General features: G+C 33.7%; 1 protein-coding gene across 6 annotated transcripts in view; it reads right to left on the bottom strand.

Moving 5' to 3' along the window:
* DGKB (diacylglycerol kinase beta) overlaps positions 1-19,659 on the bottom strand; it is a 703,373-nt gene that overhangs the window by 314,938 nt on the left and 368,776 nt on the right. For all 6 annotated transcript variants that reach the window (XM_029233668.1, XM_029233663.1, XM_029233664.1 and 3 more), the window contains one exon: positions 5,417-5,481. In XM_029233668.1, coding sequence (XP_029089501.1) covers positions 5,417-5,481 — 65 coding nt within the window. The remainder of the gene's footprint in view (positions 1-5,416; positions 5,482-19,659) is intronic.

Raw genomic sequence — 19,659 nt, 5'->3', positions numbered from 1 at the left:
TCATCTGGAAAAGCTGACTTAATAACGCTTACACAAAAAAATTCAAGAAACGTTATTTAAAGGATATAATTGAGTAGTCATGCTAAGTGATAATGAAAAATGAGTAAGTTTCATTTTTAAAAATAGACCAAAGTTGGGTACGTACACAGAAAATAAAGAAATAAAAAATGCCTTAGCTCATGGGAGTCTCATGACTATATAATTTTGTCCAAAAGGTCCCTGTACAATGTGAACAATTCTAATGAATATAGATTTTATTCCGAAAACTGAACAAGACAGATGTTTAAACTTTTAATATCAAGAGTGCCATTTCCCTAGTTGGTTTATAAAAGATGGTACCATTTACAAATGTGGAAGTTTACAATGAAACATAATTTACATTTTTAAATAGAAAAAAATGCTTCACTATACAATAATGAAGTTGTCTTGACTGATGGATGCAAAAGTGAGGTCAAATGCCTAAAATAAAATGCCACACAGAATTTAAACACTGCTTGTGAAGATTTGAACATTTATTTTGTTGAATTGTAAGAATATACTGTGACCTGTTTTGACTAATAAATAATTAATAATCATTAAGAATTATTGCTAACCGATAAAGTTGATAATACAAGTGCTAAAACAAATCTATAAGTAAGCATTCATTAGCAAGGCATTCACAGAGCTCAGGAATTTATATTGTAAAATTTTTGTTTGTTAACACTGCTGGCTGGGGTCCTTGGATATTAAATACAACAATACCAGGGCTTCCCTGGTGGCGCAGTGCTTGGGAGTCCGCCTACCGATGCAGGGGACGCGGGTTCGTGCCCCGGTCCGGGGGGATCCCACGTGCCGCGGAGCGGCTGGGCCCGTGAGCCATGGCCGCTGGACCTGCGCGTCCTGTGCGTCCGGAGCCTGTGCTCCGCAGCGGGAGAGGCCACAACGGTGAGAGGCCCGCGTATAGCCAAAAAAAAAGAATACCAAAAAACCTTTTAGTACCTAAAAGAATAGTTATTGAGGATCAAAACTCATTCTAGGCATATTTCAACTCTCTTTCTATTATCTTTTTTGGCACTATAAAAAGCACAAACTATAAAAGTAGTAAGATATTTTGAAACAAATACACCACTTACTACTAAATAATGTAATGAATACACTTAGCAAGTATCTATTGAGTGCTCATTATATTCCATGCACTGTGTAGATACTAACGTCCCAAAGAGAGTCTCATCCCATGATCTTAAAGCCTATTGTCAGAAAAAAAAATCAAGAATCATTCCACAGAATGAGTGTCATCTTAAAGGTATAGGCACATTTTCTAAATTCATGTAGACTAATTTAATTTCTTGAGTAATGTGCAGAGCACAGAATCTTTTCAAAATTAGTTTTTATTAATATAGTAACACCAAATTAACAGTCTGGAACACCAATTTTTCAGTTTTCTTTCTTCTCACACATTTAGAAGGCAAGCCCCTCTGTCATATCTTATATCACTACCTAGATTCTGAGTTAAACTGCCTTATTTAAATTTACATATCCGTTTCAGTTTTCTAGTTGTAGATGTCTTCACAAAAAAGCTGAAAGTAGTACAGAAACAAGGCACATACCTCTTGAACAGGGGGCTAAGAAAACGATCTTTGTTTCATTCAGGGAGTTAGAGACCAGAGAGTTTCCCCGCTGTGAAGCACAGGCTCCGGACGCGCAGGCTCAGTGGCCATGGCTCACGGGCCCAGCCACTCCGCGGCATGTGGGATCCTCCCAGACCGGGGCACGAACCCGTGTCCCCTGCATCAGCAGGCGGACCCTCAACGACTGCGCCACGAGGGAAGCCCGACCAGATAGTTTTAAGTGATCAATGTGACAATGAAATAGTATCTTTGTGCAATATTGCTAACCCTCAGTGTTTGCTAGCAGGTGTATTAAGTGTTGTGTATTAAGATTTTGAATTGGTTCTTTAAAAACAAGCTATGACTACAATATTAAGAAATCTTTGTAAACCATTGATACTTTTTCTATAGTTAGTTCCATTTTGCATATTACCTGTAAGTCCTTGTCAATGATACACAGATTTACACATGGAATTCAACCATTTTACATTTTCTCCAAAATTATTATAACCCTTCATAATTATAATGTTAATAGATATTATAGTGTGTTTATGTACAATTGTTAATATCTTTTTTAAAAAAAGCAAGAACTTAAAATGCTTTTACTAAATAAAACCCGGAAATGTGTAATATATTTGAATTATGAGCATCAGTGTGATGGTAAATAGTAATAGTCAAGTTATATAAATATTTTATATACCAATATTATGTAATAAATGGTTTTAAATAGTAGCATAGATACTTTAAGAGTTATTTTTTTCCAGCTTAAAACAACAGAAATATTTATTTAAATTCAGTTTGAAGACTATCTTAAAGTTTAGAAAGTTGAACAGCATATTTCCTTTTAACAGTTAACTTAGATTTACATAGAAATTTGGAAAAGAATATGATATAAACCTCTCAACTAGCACTCTCTTAAGCACCACCGGAAAAATCATTATCTTTCCCAGTTCTTTCAATTTCTGTCATAAGGAGCATAGAGAGCAGAACTATATATTTTGGTAATTAATTTCCTTAAGATAATGTTAGAAACATCATGTTCTTTAAAATATAAATGAATTTCAAGGTGAGCATGCTAGAGGATAATATTAATGGCGTGTGATTTATTGTGACAAAAGATCTGATCTGAAACACCATTATTCGGAGTACTTAAAAAAATCCATTTGCAAATTCCTGAAAATATGAAAGTGCTATAGCTGAACCTGTCTCAATGTTGAAATCTGGAAATCTGTCCTTGTAAGTATGAAACTGCTTGTGCACAAGCTTGGCATGTCTTCCTCATAGAAATTTATTAGAACATTTTCATAATCTGAATATGTTGTATTGCAGTTTAGAGAATTACCTAAATGCTTGTAACTCTGAGTGAACACAACCTACAAACGTACAGATTGAAATGTATATGGATAATTAACTTGGTGATGTATATAAAGTTAGGGCTTAAAAAACAGTTGGCGATAATTTACTGAGCATCCACTGATATACCTGGCATTCTTTGAACTCACAACAGAAACATGTGACCTATAACAATCTAGAAGGTGTTTTCTACGTTATTACTGTTCCAAATGAAATATCCCCTTTAAACTATATAAGCAAGATTTACTTGTGACTTAAATTTACAAGTAAGTTTCAATAAGATGTAATGTTACATCTTATAAATTCATCGGGGTATATAAACACATTAGGAAACACATTAGTAGTAAATGGCATCTAACCACATGTTGGGCAGTGAGCAATGTCATAAATCAGTACTGCAATTGAAAATAAAAACTTAAATAGTTATATGTAAATAACAGAAGTCTTATTAAAAAGAATTAAAATTATTCTGGAGAACAGAACTGATTACCTTTTATACTCGAGGGAGGATCATAAATATTGGCATTCTTAAATATAGGCTGTCAAATTTGAGCATCACCTAAACATACTGATACATCCCCCCTCCCCCATGTCTGTCTTTCTCTCTGTTTCTCTGGTTTTCTCCCCTCCCTCCTTCTCTCTTCTCTCCTCCCTCTGCTGAAGAAGTTTGGGACAAAAATTTTCCCCCTTAAGCATTTCTTAATTCCTTTAATGGGCTTTTAAACTGTAAAACTCCTGGTGGGGCATACTGTATGCAGCATTTTTCAAATAGCATTTTTTTTTTTTTGCTAGAAACCTATTTTAATATACGAATATCAACACATGAATGCTTCACAGAATGGCACTGGGGTAAGCATAGGATAGCTGATTCTATAGTATGGCTTTATGTGCATTAAAAAATATGTTCATTTCCAGAACATTCAAGATGGGTCATCAAGTGCTGAAATATACTACAAAGTGAATATAATTTCATTGTTACATCAATTTTTTTCATAGATTTCATGAAATAAAATTAAATCTTGTAAAATGAAAGTGTCTATTCTAGATATAAAAAAACAGGTGTAAAATTTTAATGAAATTACTTTTTTTAATTTTGTAATATACATGGCATAAAATTCAAACAGTACAATAAAAATTCAGTATCCATCCCAACCACTTGGTTCTCTTTTCCAGAAGAAACCAAAGTTAAAAGATTTTTGTGAATCCTTCTAAAGATATTATGTGCACATACACATATTCATTATACACTTTTTCCATTTTCCTTAAAACAAAAATCATAGATGTCTGAACTATGAAAGAAAGAGCAAACCACAGCATCATGATTTATCATTAAGGCAATACCTAAGGCACATTTTACAAATATGTTTTCATATGTCTTGCTAAAACATTTAAATAGATCAATATAATGAAAAATCAGATAGGGTCTCACTAACCATGAAACTATTTAATATGATGATTCTTGTATAAAGTAGTACACTAAACTCTACAGTTAAGAAAAATCTAAAACAGATTTAAAAATACATTTTAACTGCATTTATTTATTATGAAACTACCTGGAAGAAAATTATGTCAACCTACTAGTGTATGACAAAACTGAAATAAACATAAGAATTTCCAGGAGCAGTTGTCTTATGTGTTCTGTAACATTTATGGTACAATGTCAATGTAGCCAAATACAGAGACCATATTGACTTTGAACAGTAATATATAAAGCACTTAAATAACTCTATATAAATGCTGATTATGATTTTGTACCTCTGTGAAATGAACAGAGTAGAAATGGGTATAACTGAAGCAAAAGATGATTCACTGCTTCTGCCCAATTTTTCCTGGCCAGTGGGGTGGAGATAGCCATATTTCCTTCTAGAAATGGGGAAGATAACAAAGCCAAAGCTTTCTCTACTTCCCTGAGTATCAGAAAAAAGTCAACATCTACATTTTAGAGGAAATAATTTCTGCCTATTTTGGTTTTCAAGGCTTTTTCACTGGGAAGACAAAGTCTTTAAAAGTAGTTTTTGTCAGCATTGATATTTCTCTGGTTTATTTTCCATTTAGCTGAGGCCCATATAGGACTGATAGTACAAAGATTAAAGGTCTTATATGATACCTACGTAATGTACAGTTACTCATCACGATCAAATCAGAGCCTCATGTTTTTCCTTGGGATTTAGGATGATCACTCCTCATATACTTAGCCATGTAAAGACTTCCAGTATATCTTAATAAGGTACTATTTTTACCTTACACTTGAAATCTTTCTTCTCAGCACATAAGAATGGGCTTAGATATGACCACACTGTATTCCTCATTATAACCTCACTAAAACCTAACAAGAAAAATGAACACTTTTGTCTTAATATTTACACATACACCAAGCCTTATTCAGTCATTGTATGTAAAGTGCTTTATACCATATAGTGATCTTTTTTATGACATAGTTCATCAACAGCAACCATAATTAAAATATGTTATCTTACCTACTATTGAATTTTTCTGGGTGTTTTTCTCTCATGATGTGGAATCTGTGAGCAATGGAAGCATCCTAAGAAGAGAAACAGAAACAAAAAATAAGACAGTTTATGATCCTATTATCTTGTGGAAATAACGATTAAAAGAGAAAAAATTGAAGACTAATATTTTAAATTAACTTTTCCTAAACAATGTCATTGCAAAGAAGATATTCTGCTATTAGGCAGAAATGTGTAATCCACATAAATTCCGTGCAAGTGTGATTTAGTCACCATTGGTTACTTTTCATATTTACTTCTAGGAATTGATTTCTATTTAATTTTTTTTTTTTTTGCACTACGCGGGCCTCTCACTGCTGTGACCTCTCCTGTTGCGGAGCACAGGCTCCAGACGCGCAGGCCCCGCGGCCATGGCTCACGGGCCTAGCCGCTCCCCGGCATGTGAGATCTTCCTGGACCAGGGCACGAACCCGTGTCCCCTGCATCGGCAGGCGGACTCTCACCCACTGCGCCACCAGGGAATGCCCTGATTTCTATTTAATTTATATATCTCCTTTAATAATTGGTTTTGGCCTCATGCTTAAAGTATGTTTAAGATAGTTCATATGAACATAAATGTCAAAAAGTAGTTGAAAATATTGTTACACAAAAACTAGAAGAATGGCTTAAGTGGAGAAATGATCAGGTGGAGAAGCTACTAGTCCTTTGAGATTAATTATGGGTAAAAGTATCATTTGAGGGTGCATATCTAGTAAAGGTAAGTATAATATGTGGCTTCAAAGTTGGCTAAGAGTGTACTGGATGTGTAATTATTAACTGTTCATTCCACAAGCTACTTTCTGACATATCTTGCTTAATGGAGAAAAACAACAAAGGGAAAAATTTATTTTTGGAGAACTGGGGACAAGTGTAACTGAACTCTGAGACCTCAAATGCACCAGTTCTGCACCCTAATGGATGTTTCTCCCTTTTAGGAAATTCATTCAGAGTTTCTATGATACAAAATCACACAACGTGTGAAATTGGTAGAATACTTTGATTCAGGCTTTTCAAGTACAGACTGTTCTTGCTGACTTTTAATAGTTGGCCCTGTTATTCCAAGCAGGGAGATAATTTCCCATGCTTCATCTACACAAGATTAATCACTCCAATGAGAAACTAATATATTTACCAGTAATCTCAAAGGAAATGGGGCTATTTTAGAGATTAACGGTTAATTTCGTTTCATAGTAGAGATAAAAGAAAAAGAAAAACCAAACACAAAGGAAATAAAGAAGTTGTGTATTTGAGAGAATCCTGAAAACACTAATCAAGGATTAAAAGTCTAATGAATGAAATGAAAAGGCTAATGTGCTTACTCATGCATAACAAAGCATGAGGCACAACAAGAGAGGGACCAATGCCCGCTGCAGATGGCAGACCCAGAGCTGCTTTTCCCTGCAAGATAGAGCTGTGATAGAACATCAGTTTTTTCTGTACAATTTTATCCTCTAAAAATTGTTGAGTAATTGAATTAATCCACGTGTATAGGACACAAAGGTATAGATAGGTGCATACTGAAACAACACTTGTAAAATAAAAAAAGTTATTTAAAAATTCTATGGTTTGATATCCTAAGATATAACTCTGTTATATATGTGTGGTCAATTTCCTGGTTTGCTAAGTAAGAATATCAAGGTGTTCACCTCTATTGGTTCAACAGCTCTAAAACCCAGTCACAGAGTTTCTTCCTCTTTAAAAAATTCTCACTAATAAGTCATAAATATGCTTTTTTGAGAATGTGCACTTGTCTTACTGTGGTATGAAATTATAGAAAAAATCTGAGTATGGTATATTATGTGGCATTATCATTAATTTTAAAAATCACTTATTTTGACTTTATCCCTAATCTGGTTCAAAATCAATCTGGAATACCTTATAATTAAATGCATACATCCAACAGACCAGTTAAACAAAAGTAAAGAAATATGAATCAAGTACTAAGAATGAATGATCAATATTAGTTATCCACAGGGAGACTATCATTGAATTTACCTCTGCTTGAATTATTTGTTTCTGTAAGTTATAGCACTGAAACTTCTAAAAGCAGATTGTGTCGGATAATTGCTTTATAAGCATACGCTTTTGCAATAACAGATCTCCTCCTTTCCAAAGCAACACAAATAGTACAGAGAGAGGGAGAAAGGAAAAGAGAGGAGGAAGGAGGAAAGAGAGAGTATCAAAAGAAGACCATTTATGTAGACTAGACTATAACTGCCTAAATTCCTAGAAATACAGAACACCAAATGGCCAAAGATAAACTTAACCTTCGCTCCTCTATCTCCAAGACGCTCCAGCAAAGAATCATGTAGGAAAGAGAGGGGAAAAATAAAAACTCGTGAGGAACACTGGTATGCCTTTTCCGTGTGTTGAATGGGTCCCACCCACAAAGAGAGAGCTGGCCTTGCTGACTACAGGATGGATAAGGAACAATGACAGCAGGTGTTCATTTGGATGAAAATTCAGACCAAATTCCCATGGGACCCTGTCCTTTTGGCATAACCCCAAGAGGCTTGAAAGAGAACTGCCAAACCCTGCAAACTTATCCAGCAGCCATATTTCAGGGGCACTAACGGGTCTCTAAAAAGAGACCAAACAAGAAAAAGCTAAAGTAATGTTGGTTTTTTACATAAACTTTGCACTTTCGGTCTCTATGCACTGCGGTTTGTAGGAAACAGAAATTAAATTGGCATCACTTTCATATCCTAGAACGGATAAACTTTGAATTTGGACAGACTTTCACTTCCAAGGCTTGTGACTGTGAGCAAATTGCTTATTTACCATGAGTCACAGCTTCCTATCTTTAAAAGAGGATACTGATACCCCTTTATAGTATTGTAGTGAGATTTTCTGAGATTATTCTGTATAGCAATTGCAGTAGTGTTCTGTTATAGCTGGGGTGTTTATATATTCTATATCCATACTAGAATGTTACTTAAAGTAAAAAGAGGGTGCTAAAAAAGAGTTGAATTGCATAAATACGAAAGATGTATTTACTGACTCTCAATTTGGTTTTATTATTTCCTGAATTTATACTTTCGTTTTAATTTAAAAAATAAAATCAGATCTAAGAACTAAAACATATCCATCTTTATTAAAGTAAAAAAAAATAAATCCCATTATGTTCATTTTCAAAGTAGTCTGTGTAGTAATTTGTATGTTACTTTATATATATGCAAATATGTGCGCGTGTGTGTGTATACACACACACACACACACACAGGTATACATATATCAGAGAATCAGCTTCTCAGTCATATCTGCCTTTAATACTCTGCACTGGTATTTTTCTAAAGATTGATTTTTTTTCTTTTCCTGTAAGGGCTTATCATTGTTTTTTTAAAATAAACTTACCCTAAATCCCCAAAATTGCATTGTAAGTTATTAATTTGAAAAACTTCATTATTTTCTGTGGATCATAACATTTTAAATTGAGAAAATAAAAGTGCTAGATACCTATATACAGCGAATTCTACTAAGAGGAGGACATTATCAATACTGATCTTTTTCTTGAAGTGTAAAATATATTTGCCCAAATACATCATAGGTACTATATTTTTTAATCCATTTAAAGAAACTTTATCTGACAAATATTTTTACAAAACTTGCCAAATAATCTGTATTTCTGGAAACTGTATTATTACTATACCAAATTAAATATCTTCTCAATTCATTCCATTTTAGGATAGAATATAAATCTAGCCAATTACAAATAAGTATTATCAAGAGGTATTCCAAAATACAATCATAGAATTTAAAACTGAACCTTGTATGCTAGGTGAATGAATTTTCATTGATTTCTTAAAATAGTTCAGTTCCTCCTTACTTTTGGATGGATAAATCACAACGTCTTCCTGTGTGTGAGCTTTTTTTCCTTTAATAATTGCAATTTGCTAAGGAGCTTCAAAAGCTGAAGTTTGTGGTGTTTTACTTGTTGAATATTTTTAAAGATTTCCAACTGAATTTTTGAGGTATTATTTACATACAATAAAGCAATTTTAAGTGTACAATTAAATGTTAGACAGAGGTATCAATAACCACTTTCACCATCATGATATAGAAAATTTCCATCATCCCCAAAAGTTCCCTAAGGCCCTTTGCATTTATATACACACAAACATACACACACACACGTATATGTATATGTATGCGTGTATGTATATATATATACACACACACACAAACACTCCTCCACCCTTAAAAATCATTGATCTGCTGTCATTATCGTTTGCCTTTTCTAATATTTCCTATAAATGGAATTTAAAAGTACTGTCTTATGTCTGGCTTCCTTCACTTACTAGAATGCTTTTGAGATTCAGCCATTTGTTCCAGTGTCAGTGGTTTGTCCCTTTTTATTGCTAAGTAGTATTCTATTAAATAAGTATACCATAATCTGTTTATTCATTAGTTGCTGACATTTGGCTTTTATGTATAAAGCTGCTATGAACTTTTCAGCACAATTCTTTTTGTAGACATGTGTGATTATGTCTTTTGGGTAAACACTTAGGAATGAGACCGCTGAGTTATATGGTATGTGTATATTTAACCTTATAAGAAACTGCCACATTATTTTTCAAAGTACTTGTACCATTTTGCATTCCTACTAGTAAAGTATGAGAGCTCCAGTTACTCCACATCTTTACCAACACTCCACATCTACACCAACTCTTGACAGTCTTTTTAATTTTACCATCCTAATAAATATGCAGTGGTATCCTTTCTTGGAACCTTAACCCTTATGAGTCAGCACCATCTGCTTCGGCAGAGAGGTCTGCCAATTCTGATGAAACTATACGATATGAAAGTTCTGGTACAGACTTAATAAATGTTCCCAGTTCCATCCCAATTGATTCATCTTCACAGCTTTTAGTGTATTTTCTCATTTATGCTGTTCAACAATTCCAAAATAGCAATGAGCAGTCTCTGGAAGTCCATTTGTGCATTCAACCCCACACTTACCCCACGCACAACCTCAAGGGTTTCAAAGAATTTTTTTTCTATTAAATTCCTCCAAAAGATATTCAGAGAATATGTGCTTAGGGTCTCCCTTGAAGAACTCTGAGCTCTCAAATTGATTATGATCTTTTTCTTTGGTTAAACTATACTTTAAATAAAAGTAATGTTAAAAAAATTCAATATATATAAAAGTATATGAAATGAAAAGTGAGTCTCACATTTCCCCAATTTTAATTCCTAGAGATAATAACCAAGACCCTTTCTCATGCATCATTTTGAAAACTGTCTATATATAAAGTATACATGTATGAAAATATATATGCACATATGTATATTTACAAAAATAGGTTTATATTATACAAACTGTGCTGAAACTGGGGTTTTTTTCACTTATAAATAAAGCTCAGACATCTTGTTATATCAGTAAACTGGTATTTTCCTGAAGTTTTTAGTGTCAGGAACCTCTTCCCTTTAATGGATGTGCCATTATTTATGTAGCTATTTTCCTACCGGTAGTGGTTTGGGTTTAATATTTTGCTACCAAATTTGATGTTGTTTAATATTTTGATACCAAATTCTATACAACCTTTATGCAGCTCTGTCAATACTTCTTTACAACAAATACTCAAGTGGAATTCCTGGCTAAAAGTGTATGTAAATATTACATTTTATTATAGAGTGAAAAATTATTCTCCAAAAAGCTAACATATTCCCACTAGTAGTGTCTAAGATGACTGGTTATCATTAAGTTTATCAATTTCTGAATCTGACGGGCTAAAAGGTATGTCACAATTGTTTAAATAAATTTTCATTATTGTTGATTGAAATTGACTATCTTTTCATATGCTTTGTTCATATTTATTCTTATGTGGACTACCTATTCAAGTACATTATCCATTTTGTCTGTGTACATTAAGGAAACATTTATTTATATTAATAACCATAATGATAACAATGAATAATAATTAAATATTTACTACTGTTAAAGCACTGTTTTAAAAGCTTTACATGTAGTATTTCATTGAACCTCATAAAAATTTTTATGAGCTATCTATTGTTACCTATGTGTTATGAATGAGAAAACTGAGGATTATGGATCTTAGAATCATTCTAGACCATACAGGAAGAGGTTGTGGAATTAACAGTTGAATACAGGAAACTGCCTCTAGAACCCAGGCATTTTATGCTTTTTACTAGTGTAGACAAAGTCATGCATTGCAAATATTTTACAAGTTTGTTTTTTTACTTTGTTGTACCTTGTAGAGTTTTAAATGTTTTTATTTCAGATATATCAACATTTTCTTTCTGAGCTTTGAGTCATGCTTAGAAACATCTTTCTTTTCTCCAGAATTAGGAATACTACTACTTTTTGTATGTTTTGGCCTTTATGACTTCATATTTTACAGTGTAATATTTGAATCATTTTGTATTAGTTTGGCATAAGAGTTAAGTAGAAATCTTGCCGAATTTTTTCCAAAACACATATTATGTATATTAATAGGGTTTTTGAATAATTTACTTTTCCCTCTGTTTGAAAGACACAATTTATTACATAATAAATTTCCATCTCTGCATCTCTGTTACTCTGAACCAGTATACTAAACTATTTTAAATGTAGTTTTGTAATCAATTTTCATATCTGGATGGGCAAGTGTCACATTCCCCATTTATTTTACTCTTTTAAAAAATTTTATGGTTATATAGAAGATTTGTACTTTCTGGTAAAATTTGACATCATTTTTATTCAAATTACCTTGCTATGAATACCCAGCCAAAATCCTTTGGTATTGCAATTAGATCTGATTTGACAGATAAATTTTGGGAGAACTGGGATATTTTATAGTATCAGGTCCTATCTTTTAAAATATATATTTTCCTGCTTACTATGTTTTCTCATATGATTCTTAGTAGGCGCCAAAGTTTCCTTCATATTAAGTCCAATGTACTTATTTATGTTAATTTCATACATATTTATCTTACTTTTGTATCTACTGTAATATACCCCTTTCTTATTTTATCTTTTTAACTGGCTATGTTTTATATAGAAAACATTTTTTTTTTTTGCGCGGTACACGGGCCCCTCACCGCCGCGGCCTCTCCTGTTGTGGAGCACAGGCTCCGGACGAGCAGGCTCAGCGGCCATGGCTCACGGGCCTAGGCACTCCGCGGCACGTGGGATCTTCCCGGACCGGGGCACGAACCCGCGTCCCCTGCATCGGCAGGCGGACCCTCAACCACTGCGCCACCAGGGAAGCCCAGAAAACATTTTGATTATTATTAATCTTATAAACCTTATAATTCTGTTATTTTATGGTTCCTTTCAATTGATTCATATTTTTCTGGGAATACAGTCCTATCATCTATAAATAATGATACATGCTCTGGCTCTGTTCAAACATTTCCATCTCTAAGTCTTTTTTTCTTATCTAATTGCTTTATATAGTACATGCAGAACAATACCAAATGGAAATGCTGGTACGCTTTTGCAGATTTAATTTAATGAGACTATATGCAGTATATTATTATTAATCAAAATGCTGGCTTTCGCATAGCACAGGGAGATCAGCTCGGTGCTTTGTGACCGCTGGAGGGGTGCGATAGGGAGGGTGGGAGGGAGGGAGACGCAAGAGGGAAGAGATATGGGAACATAAGTATACGTATAGCTTCACTTTGTTATAAAGCAGAAACCAACACACCATTGTAAAGCAATTATACTCCAATAAAGATGTAAAAAAAAATGCTTTACTTTTGAGAAATTAAGTTTTTATCAGGCTTGGAAATGATTCATCTAGTTATATTTTATTAAGAGTTTATCTCCCTTTCTTGATATATTTTTCCATACCCATTACCATCTTAACATACAGCATGTTAACACAATCTGACATGCTATGTATTTTTCTTTTGCAGCTTTTTAATCATCTTCTCCTCTTAAGCTTTGTGTAAGGTTATGTAAGCTCTATGAGGACATGACATGTTTTATTCATTGCCATATCACAGAACTAGATATCATATCATATCACTAGCCTAGGAAAGACCAAGCACTCAAATTGTGATTGACTGAATGAATGGACAAATGATTAAAATGACCACCAGATACTGACTGACAATGTGCATAGCAGAGAGGTTAAGAACTTGGACTCTGGAGTTAAAATGTCTGGGTTCAAGACCTGGCTCTAAAATTAACGGATCTTTGACCTTGAAAAGTTTCTCAGGATACCAGCGTTTCTAATTTCCTACCTTTAAAATAGGAGTGATACTAATAGTACCTGCTTTATTATGAAGATGTGATGTTCTAATACCGGGAAGATAGCTAAAACAGCATCTGGCATGTATAAAGCAAGGAAATAAATGTTAGCTCTTATTACTATAGAAATATAGTTATCATTTTAAGATTCACATGATTTTCTCTTTTGGTTTACTGATATAGTAAATTAAATAAATTCCTATGTGCATTGGATGAAGTACCTAGAGACAGCTGTGCTTTGCTATTTAAAACTCTGTGGACTTTAAAAAGGCTATCCTGTGCATATGTGACACATTAAATAACAAACCCAGAGGGAACAACACACTGTAAAACTCACATATTTCTGTACTAGTACATATGAATACTGACTTAAAGAAAGATAAATTAACACTACAAAGAACATGTTTTCCAAGGTTAGATTTTGAAATTTTAAATATGAGATTAGAGTCCCATAATATATTTACCATCTGCAATAAACAATCTTTGCTCTCCTGACAATCTTTACCTGAATGTCCGAATTACATAATGTCCTCTCTGTTAATACATTATTTAAGAAAATTACACCAATAGCTACAAATGGGATTGTTTCATAGGCAGATTTTGTCAGATATTGATATTTATTGTGTTGGCTTAATAAAGGGAATCAGAAGGTTTCCATTTTTATGGTTCAGAATAGTTAATAGTGCATAGGATTTGTTCTTTGAAGGTTTTAAAGAATCATTTGTGAATCGCTGGCCTGGTGGTTTTTGGAAGCAACATTATGACAATTTTTTAAAATTTCTATGATCTAGTTAGGTTTTCTCTTTATATGTAAGTTAATATTTTTCACGATGTCATCTGCAGTGGGCTGAATGGTGGCCCCCCAAAGGTATCAAAACCTAATCCTTGGAACCTTGTAAAGTTTTTGCAGATGTGATCAAGTCAAGTATTAATATTGCTTGGGGCCGGTGACTCCTTTCTATCTTATTCTTTCTTTCTTTTAGAGTAGGAATGACTAACGGTTATACTATGCTTGTTTCATCACTGTTTAAAGCACATAACTTGTTTTCTAGTTTTACAAGTTCACAATTTTTCCTCGGAATGCATAATACTGAGTCTCACCTATAACTGATTTTGATGATTTAAAAGACAGGATTTGGGACTCTGAGGTGATGATATTCAGATAAGACTTTTGACTTGAGTTGATAATATAACAGATTGAGACATTGGAGATACTCAGATGATGTGAAAACATTTTGCAAGTGAGACAGAATTGAATCTTTTGGGGTCAGAACGCAGACAGTAGTGGGATGAATGGTAACCCCTAAATATATCTGTCACTAATCCTTGGAACCTAGAAATGTTACCTTATATGGTAAACTTTTTGCAAATGTGATTCAACTAAGGATCACGAAAAGAGGAGATTATTCTGAATTATCCAGGTGGGACCTAAATGCCCTTACAAGTGTTCTCGTGAGACAGAGGCAGAGAGAGATTTTACAGACTGAAGAGGATGAGGCAGAGACTGGAGTGATACAAGCACAAGTCAAGGAATGCTGGCAGCTACCAGAAGCTACAAGTGGCAAGGAATGTATTCTCCTCTACAGCCTCCAGGAGGAGCACAAACCTGTTGACACCTTGATTTCTGCCCAAGGGTACTAAATTTGGACTTCTATTCTCTCGATTTGTGAGAGAATAAATATCAGTTGTTTTAAGCCACAAGTCTGGGGTAATTTCTTACAGCAGGCATAGGAAACTAATACATCGTCTATTCCTACAGTTGTTTTGAGAAAAACATTATCTAACAATATTTTAATTTTGTCTGAATCCAGTTATTTTTATTCTCAATTCTAATTGCATTATTTTTTATATTTAACATGATGTTTGGAACCTGTAATTTAGCAACAAGGCATATGAGAAGATTAAAATAGGCATAACAAATTCTGTATGTCAAATACATACAGCGGGATGAAACAGTCAAACAGAAAAATCTTAAACAAGCAGAATCTCTTGCTTGGACAAGAAAGAATTTAACCTTAGAAAACCCTGATTAGTATTTATTAACATTGCATTGGAGGTCTTTAGAAATGCAATAGGTCAAGGAAAAAATAAGAAAAGGTGTAAGTATTACGAAGAAAGAGAAAAACTGTAATTATTTATAGATGACATAATGCCCTATATAGAAAATCCAAAGGACTCATTTGAAATCCACGTAAGTTAAGAGTTTAAAGAGTTATACACATATACGAATAGCATATAAAATTAGTAGAACTAACTATATTAAAACAAAGTAAGGGAAAATTATCCCATTCACGACAACAACAATTACAAATATCAAGGGGAAAAAAAACCTACCATTGCAAGTCCCACAGAAAAAAATGAGAAGTACTGAAGGAAACAGAAGAACAATCTATGGAAATGCATACCATCCTGAGCTGCAATGACTTAAGGAGTTGGGGTTCAAAGACGTGAGGGGTGGTAAGTTTCTTCTGAACTTGAGTATCAGTGGAAACAGGTGGACTTTTCTCTATTAGATTGCATTTACTGTCTCGGAACTGGTTTTTAGTATGTAGGTGTGTGCATGTGCATATGTGTATGTGATTCCAAAGGAACTCAGAGACATCAAGTTGTGTATCTGCAACTTATCCTGCTGTGAGTACTTTAGATGGAACCCATTGTGGACCTCTGTTAGTTAGCTTTGGATTACATTCCTGGGACAACCAGGGCATTTTTCTAGAATTAAAAACTCAGACTTAGAGATATACATGACTGAGAGCAAGAAGAAAGGTCTTAGAATAAAGTCAGTCCTTGGGGTAGGATACAGGATTTGCTAAATGGTAGACACAGATTCAAAAGCAGAGTTTTCAATGGGAGACTTTTGCAAAAAGTCTTCACTTTGAACTGGCTTCTCGTGAATTACTTAATTTTTTAAATTAAGAAATTTCTTTAAATTACTTTCTCTTGGATGATGACAAATGTTAAATTTAGCATTTAGCTTAAATTATTGCATTCAAATTTTATAATACTCTTTAGTTTTCTTTTTTTTTCCCCAATTATTTAATGAAGTTGGAGAGAGTCATGCCACTCTAGGTGACCGTGTTGCAGAGGGAGGTGAGACTTGGAATTATAACTGAGATGAGGCCCATTCCCACTTCAGCGTCTTTCCACTCTGTCTCCCGTTTATGAAGAGACCCTTGGGGAAATGGCAGCTTTACATTGAAAGAAAGTGCATCATCAGTATTCCATCAAAAAAGAGATGATATACACTAATCTGACGAGGTACATTTATCCTAAATGAAGGAAAGTTTATTCTCATTAAATGATTATCAAAAAGTCTTTGGAAAACTAACAGCCTCATGCAGAATACTGGGATAAGTAAATGGAAGCTGTTACCACACTTAAGTCCTTCAGACAATGTAAGGAGGCAGTTACCAGACCCAGAAGAAGAGAGTTACCTGGAGAAGATGGCCTTGAAAGAAAAAGACATCCAGTTGCAGGTGAGTTTTGATTGAGGTAAGCAGGAATATAAATACACTAACCGTATTTTCCTCCCTTCCATCTCCCCCTGGGGCTCGCAACTGGCCAAGCAAATCAGAAGGAAGAGGGCAAGAGGAATCTGATGTCTGTACAGGATACTGCTCAAGCAGAAAGAAAGATGGAGAAAGGCAGAGAGAGAATCTAGAGAGGCACACAAGCAATGCAGAATGGAGGACTTAGTCCTAAAGATTCAGTGCTTACAGCAGAATGGAAAACTATGTATAAGAACAGAAAAGTCTAAGAAACATATGCACCAAATATATAAAAAATAATTGACAACTAAGATGTCCATTGGACTATAAAGTATAAATTGTGTCTATATATGTATGTATATAATATACATATGATTACAAAATGATATATAAAATTTTGGATTAAATAAAACAGTATTACATGGTACCTGAAAATAAACACTGAACTTTCTTATTTTAAAAAGTCACATGCCTGGCTTTATCAAATTTTCTGGCTTTATCAAAGAATGATGTATTCCACATAAATATATTACCACCATATGTTATACACTAGACTTTTAAACTTTATTAATTTGGGATTAAAAAGTATTTTATGAAATATATAAATTTAACTTATAGATTAATTTAATATTTTATCTCATTGAAATTGATATATAGCATCACCTTTAAGCTACTCCTAATGGCTAGGGTCACCCTATTAAATATCACAGACTTTGGGTGAAGGCCTGTTCACTCTACACTGAATGACTCCAGACTGCTATGTTGTGGTGTTTCCTAGTTTTCTTAGGATTTTTCATTCCTTTCCTCTTCTATCATGTTAAACTATTATCTTTCATTTTTGCTCCAAAAAACAGGCCTGTCCCTAGCAGTTTCTTTCCGTTTCATAATCTCACTTTTCATATTTTGAGAAGAAATAGAACCTTAGAATTTTAAATATAGAATTAACCTCAAACACTGCTCATAACCTAGATGAGCAAAGTAGATTAAACAAAGCCAATACAGGTCTGGAGTATGGTCAATAAGGATAAAAGGTGGTAGAAGAGTCTATAGTGTTCCCCTATAAGTGAATTTCAGGAATTCTGTGCATGAAATTACAGTTCATTATTATAACTATTCCTAAGCATTTTATTGTACTCAACTTCCTAGATTGCCATTTTATTCCAAAAAGCCAAAGCTATTTAAAATTATCTTTGATAAACATTACCGGAATGTAAGTATTATATTTTTCATCTCCTATAAATAAAAATCTGTTAAAATTGTAAGAGATTTTGACAAGAGTGAAAGAAAAAGTACAAATGATTAGTCCGAGTTTAAATTCCAAAAGAGAACACCCATACCTAAAATTATGTAGTAAAATGAGAAGATTTCACCTAAATTTTAACAATCTTACTGAAAATTCCTCTTGTTTACATGTATTTAATACAGAAGAGCTCATGAAACCAGACAGACTAGTTCAGGTCACTGGAAAGAAGATTTGACTATAGGGAATAGAGAGACACAAGCCAAGAAGAGCACTTAAATCACAAGTCATGATCCTGCTCTTTGTCACACACAATACATGGGATTAGCAGTGCCAGAAAACTTCTAGAACAGTTCATATTAAGCTTAAATTCTGTGAACAAATTTGTAGAAAGAATAATAAACTTACTATACACTTACTAGTATCACAACTGTATGATTTCTATGGTCAAAATGCTCCCTTATATATAATTTTGTTTTACTTCGCCACTTCCTGACTGGTTTTTAACTCCAATTCCTGACTGGTTTTTAACTGAAAGAAAAAAAAACTAAATTTCTCTCAAAGTGCTTCTTTCGGTTAAAAATGCCTAAATTTGAAGGCCAAGAAATCTCAAATTTAGTAAACAGTATAGATAACATAATTGGTGACTGAAGTGTAATCCAAATGATTGCTTTTGTAATTTCAGTTTGATTCCTAACAGGAAATGATGTAAGGAGATCTTGAAAAATCCATGAAAACCATAATTCAAAAAGATACACGCACCCCCCCAATGTTCACTGCAGCACTATTTACAACACCCAAGACATGAAAGCATCTAAATGTCCATCGACAGATGAATGAATAAAGAAGATGTGGTATATTTATACAATGGAATATTACTCAGCCATCAAAAAGAATTAAATAATGCCATCTGTAGCAACATGGATGGACCCAGAGATTATCTTACTAAGTGAAGTAAGTCAGACAGAGAAAGACAAATATCATATGGTATTGCTTACATATGGAATCTAAAAATATGATGCTCTATTTACAATAGCCAGGACACGGAAGCAACCTAAGTATCCATCAACAGATGAGTGGATAAAGAAGATGTGGCACATATATACAATGGAATATTACTCAGCCATAAAAAGAAACGAAACTGAATTATTTGTAGTGAGGTGGATGGACCTAGAGTCTGTCATACAGAGTGAAGTAGGTCAGAAAGAGAAAGACAAATACCGTATGCTAACACATACATATGGAATCTAAGGAAAAAAAAAAAGGGTCATGAAGAACCTAGGGG

The sequence above is a fragment of the Monodon monoceros genome, unplaced genomic scaffold (genome assembly GCF_005190385.1).
Source record: "Monodon monoceros isolate NGI ecotype Baffin Bay Population unplaced genomic scaffold, NGI_Narwhal_1 Super_Scaffold_2, whole genome shotgun sequence".
NCBI classification, from domain to species: Eukaryota; Metazoa; Chordata; class Mammalia; order Artiodactyla; family Monodontidae; genus Monodon; species Monodon monoceros.
The sequence above is the reverse complement of the archived record's forward strand: the minus strand, read 5'-3'. Positions and strand labels throughout refer to the sequence as shown.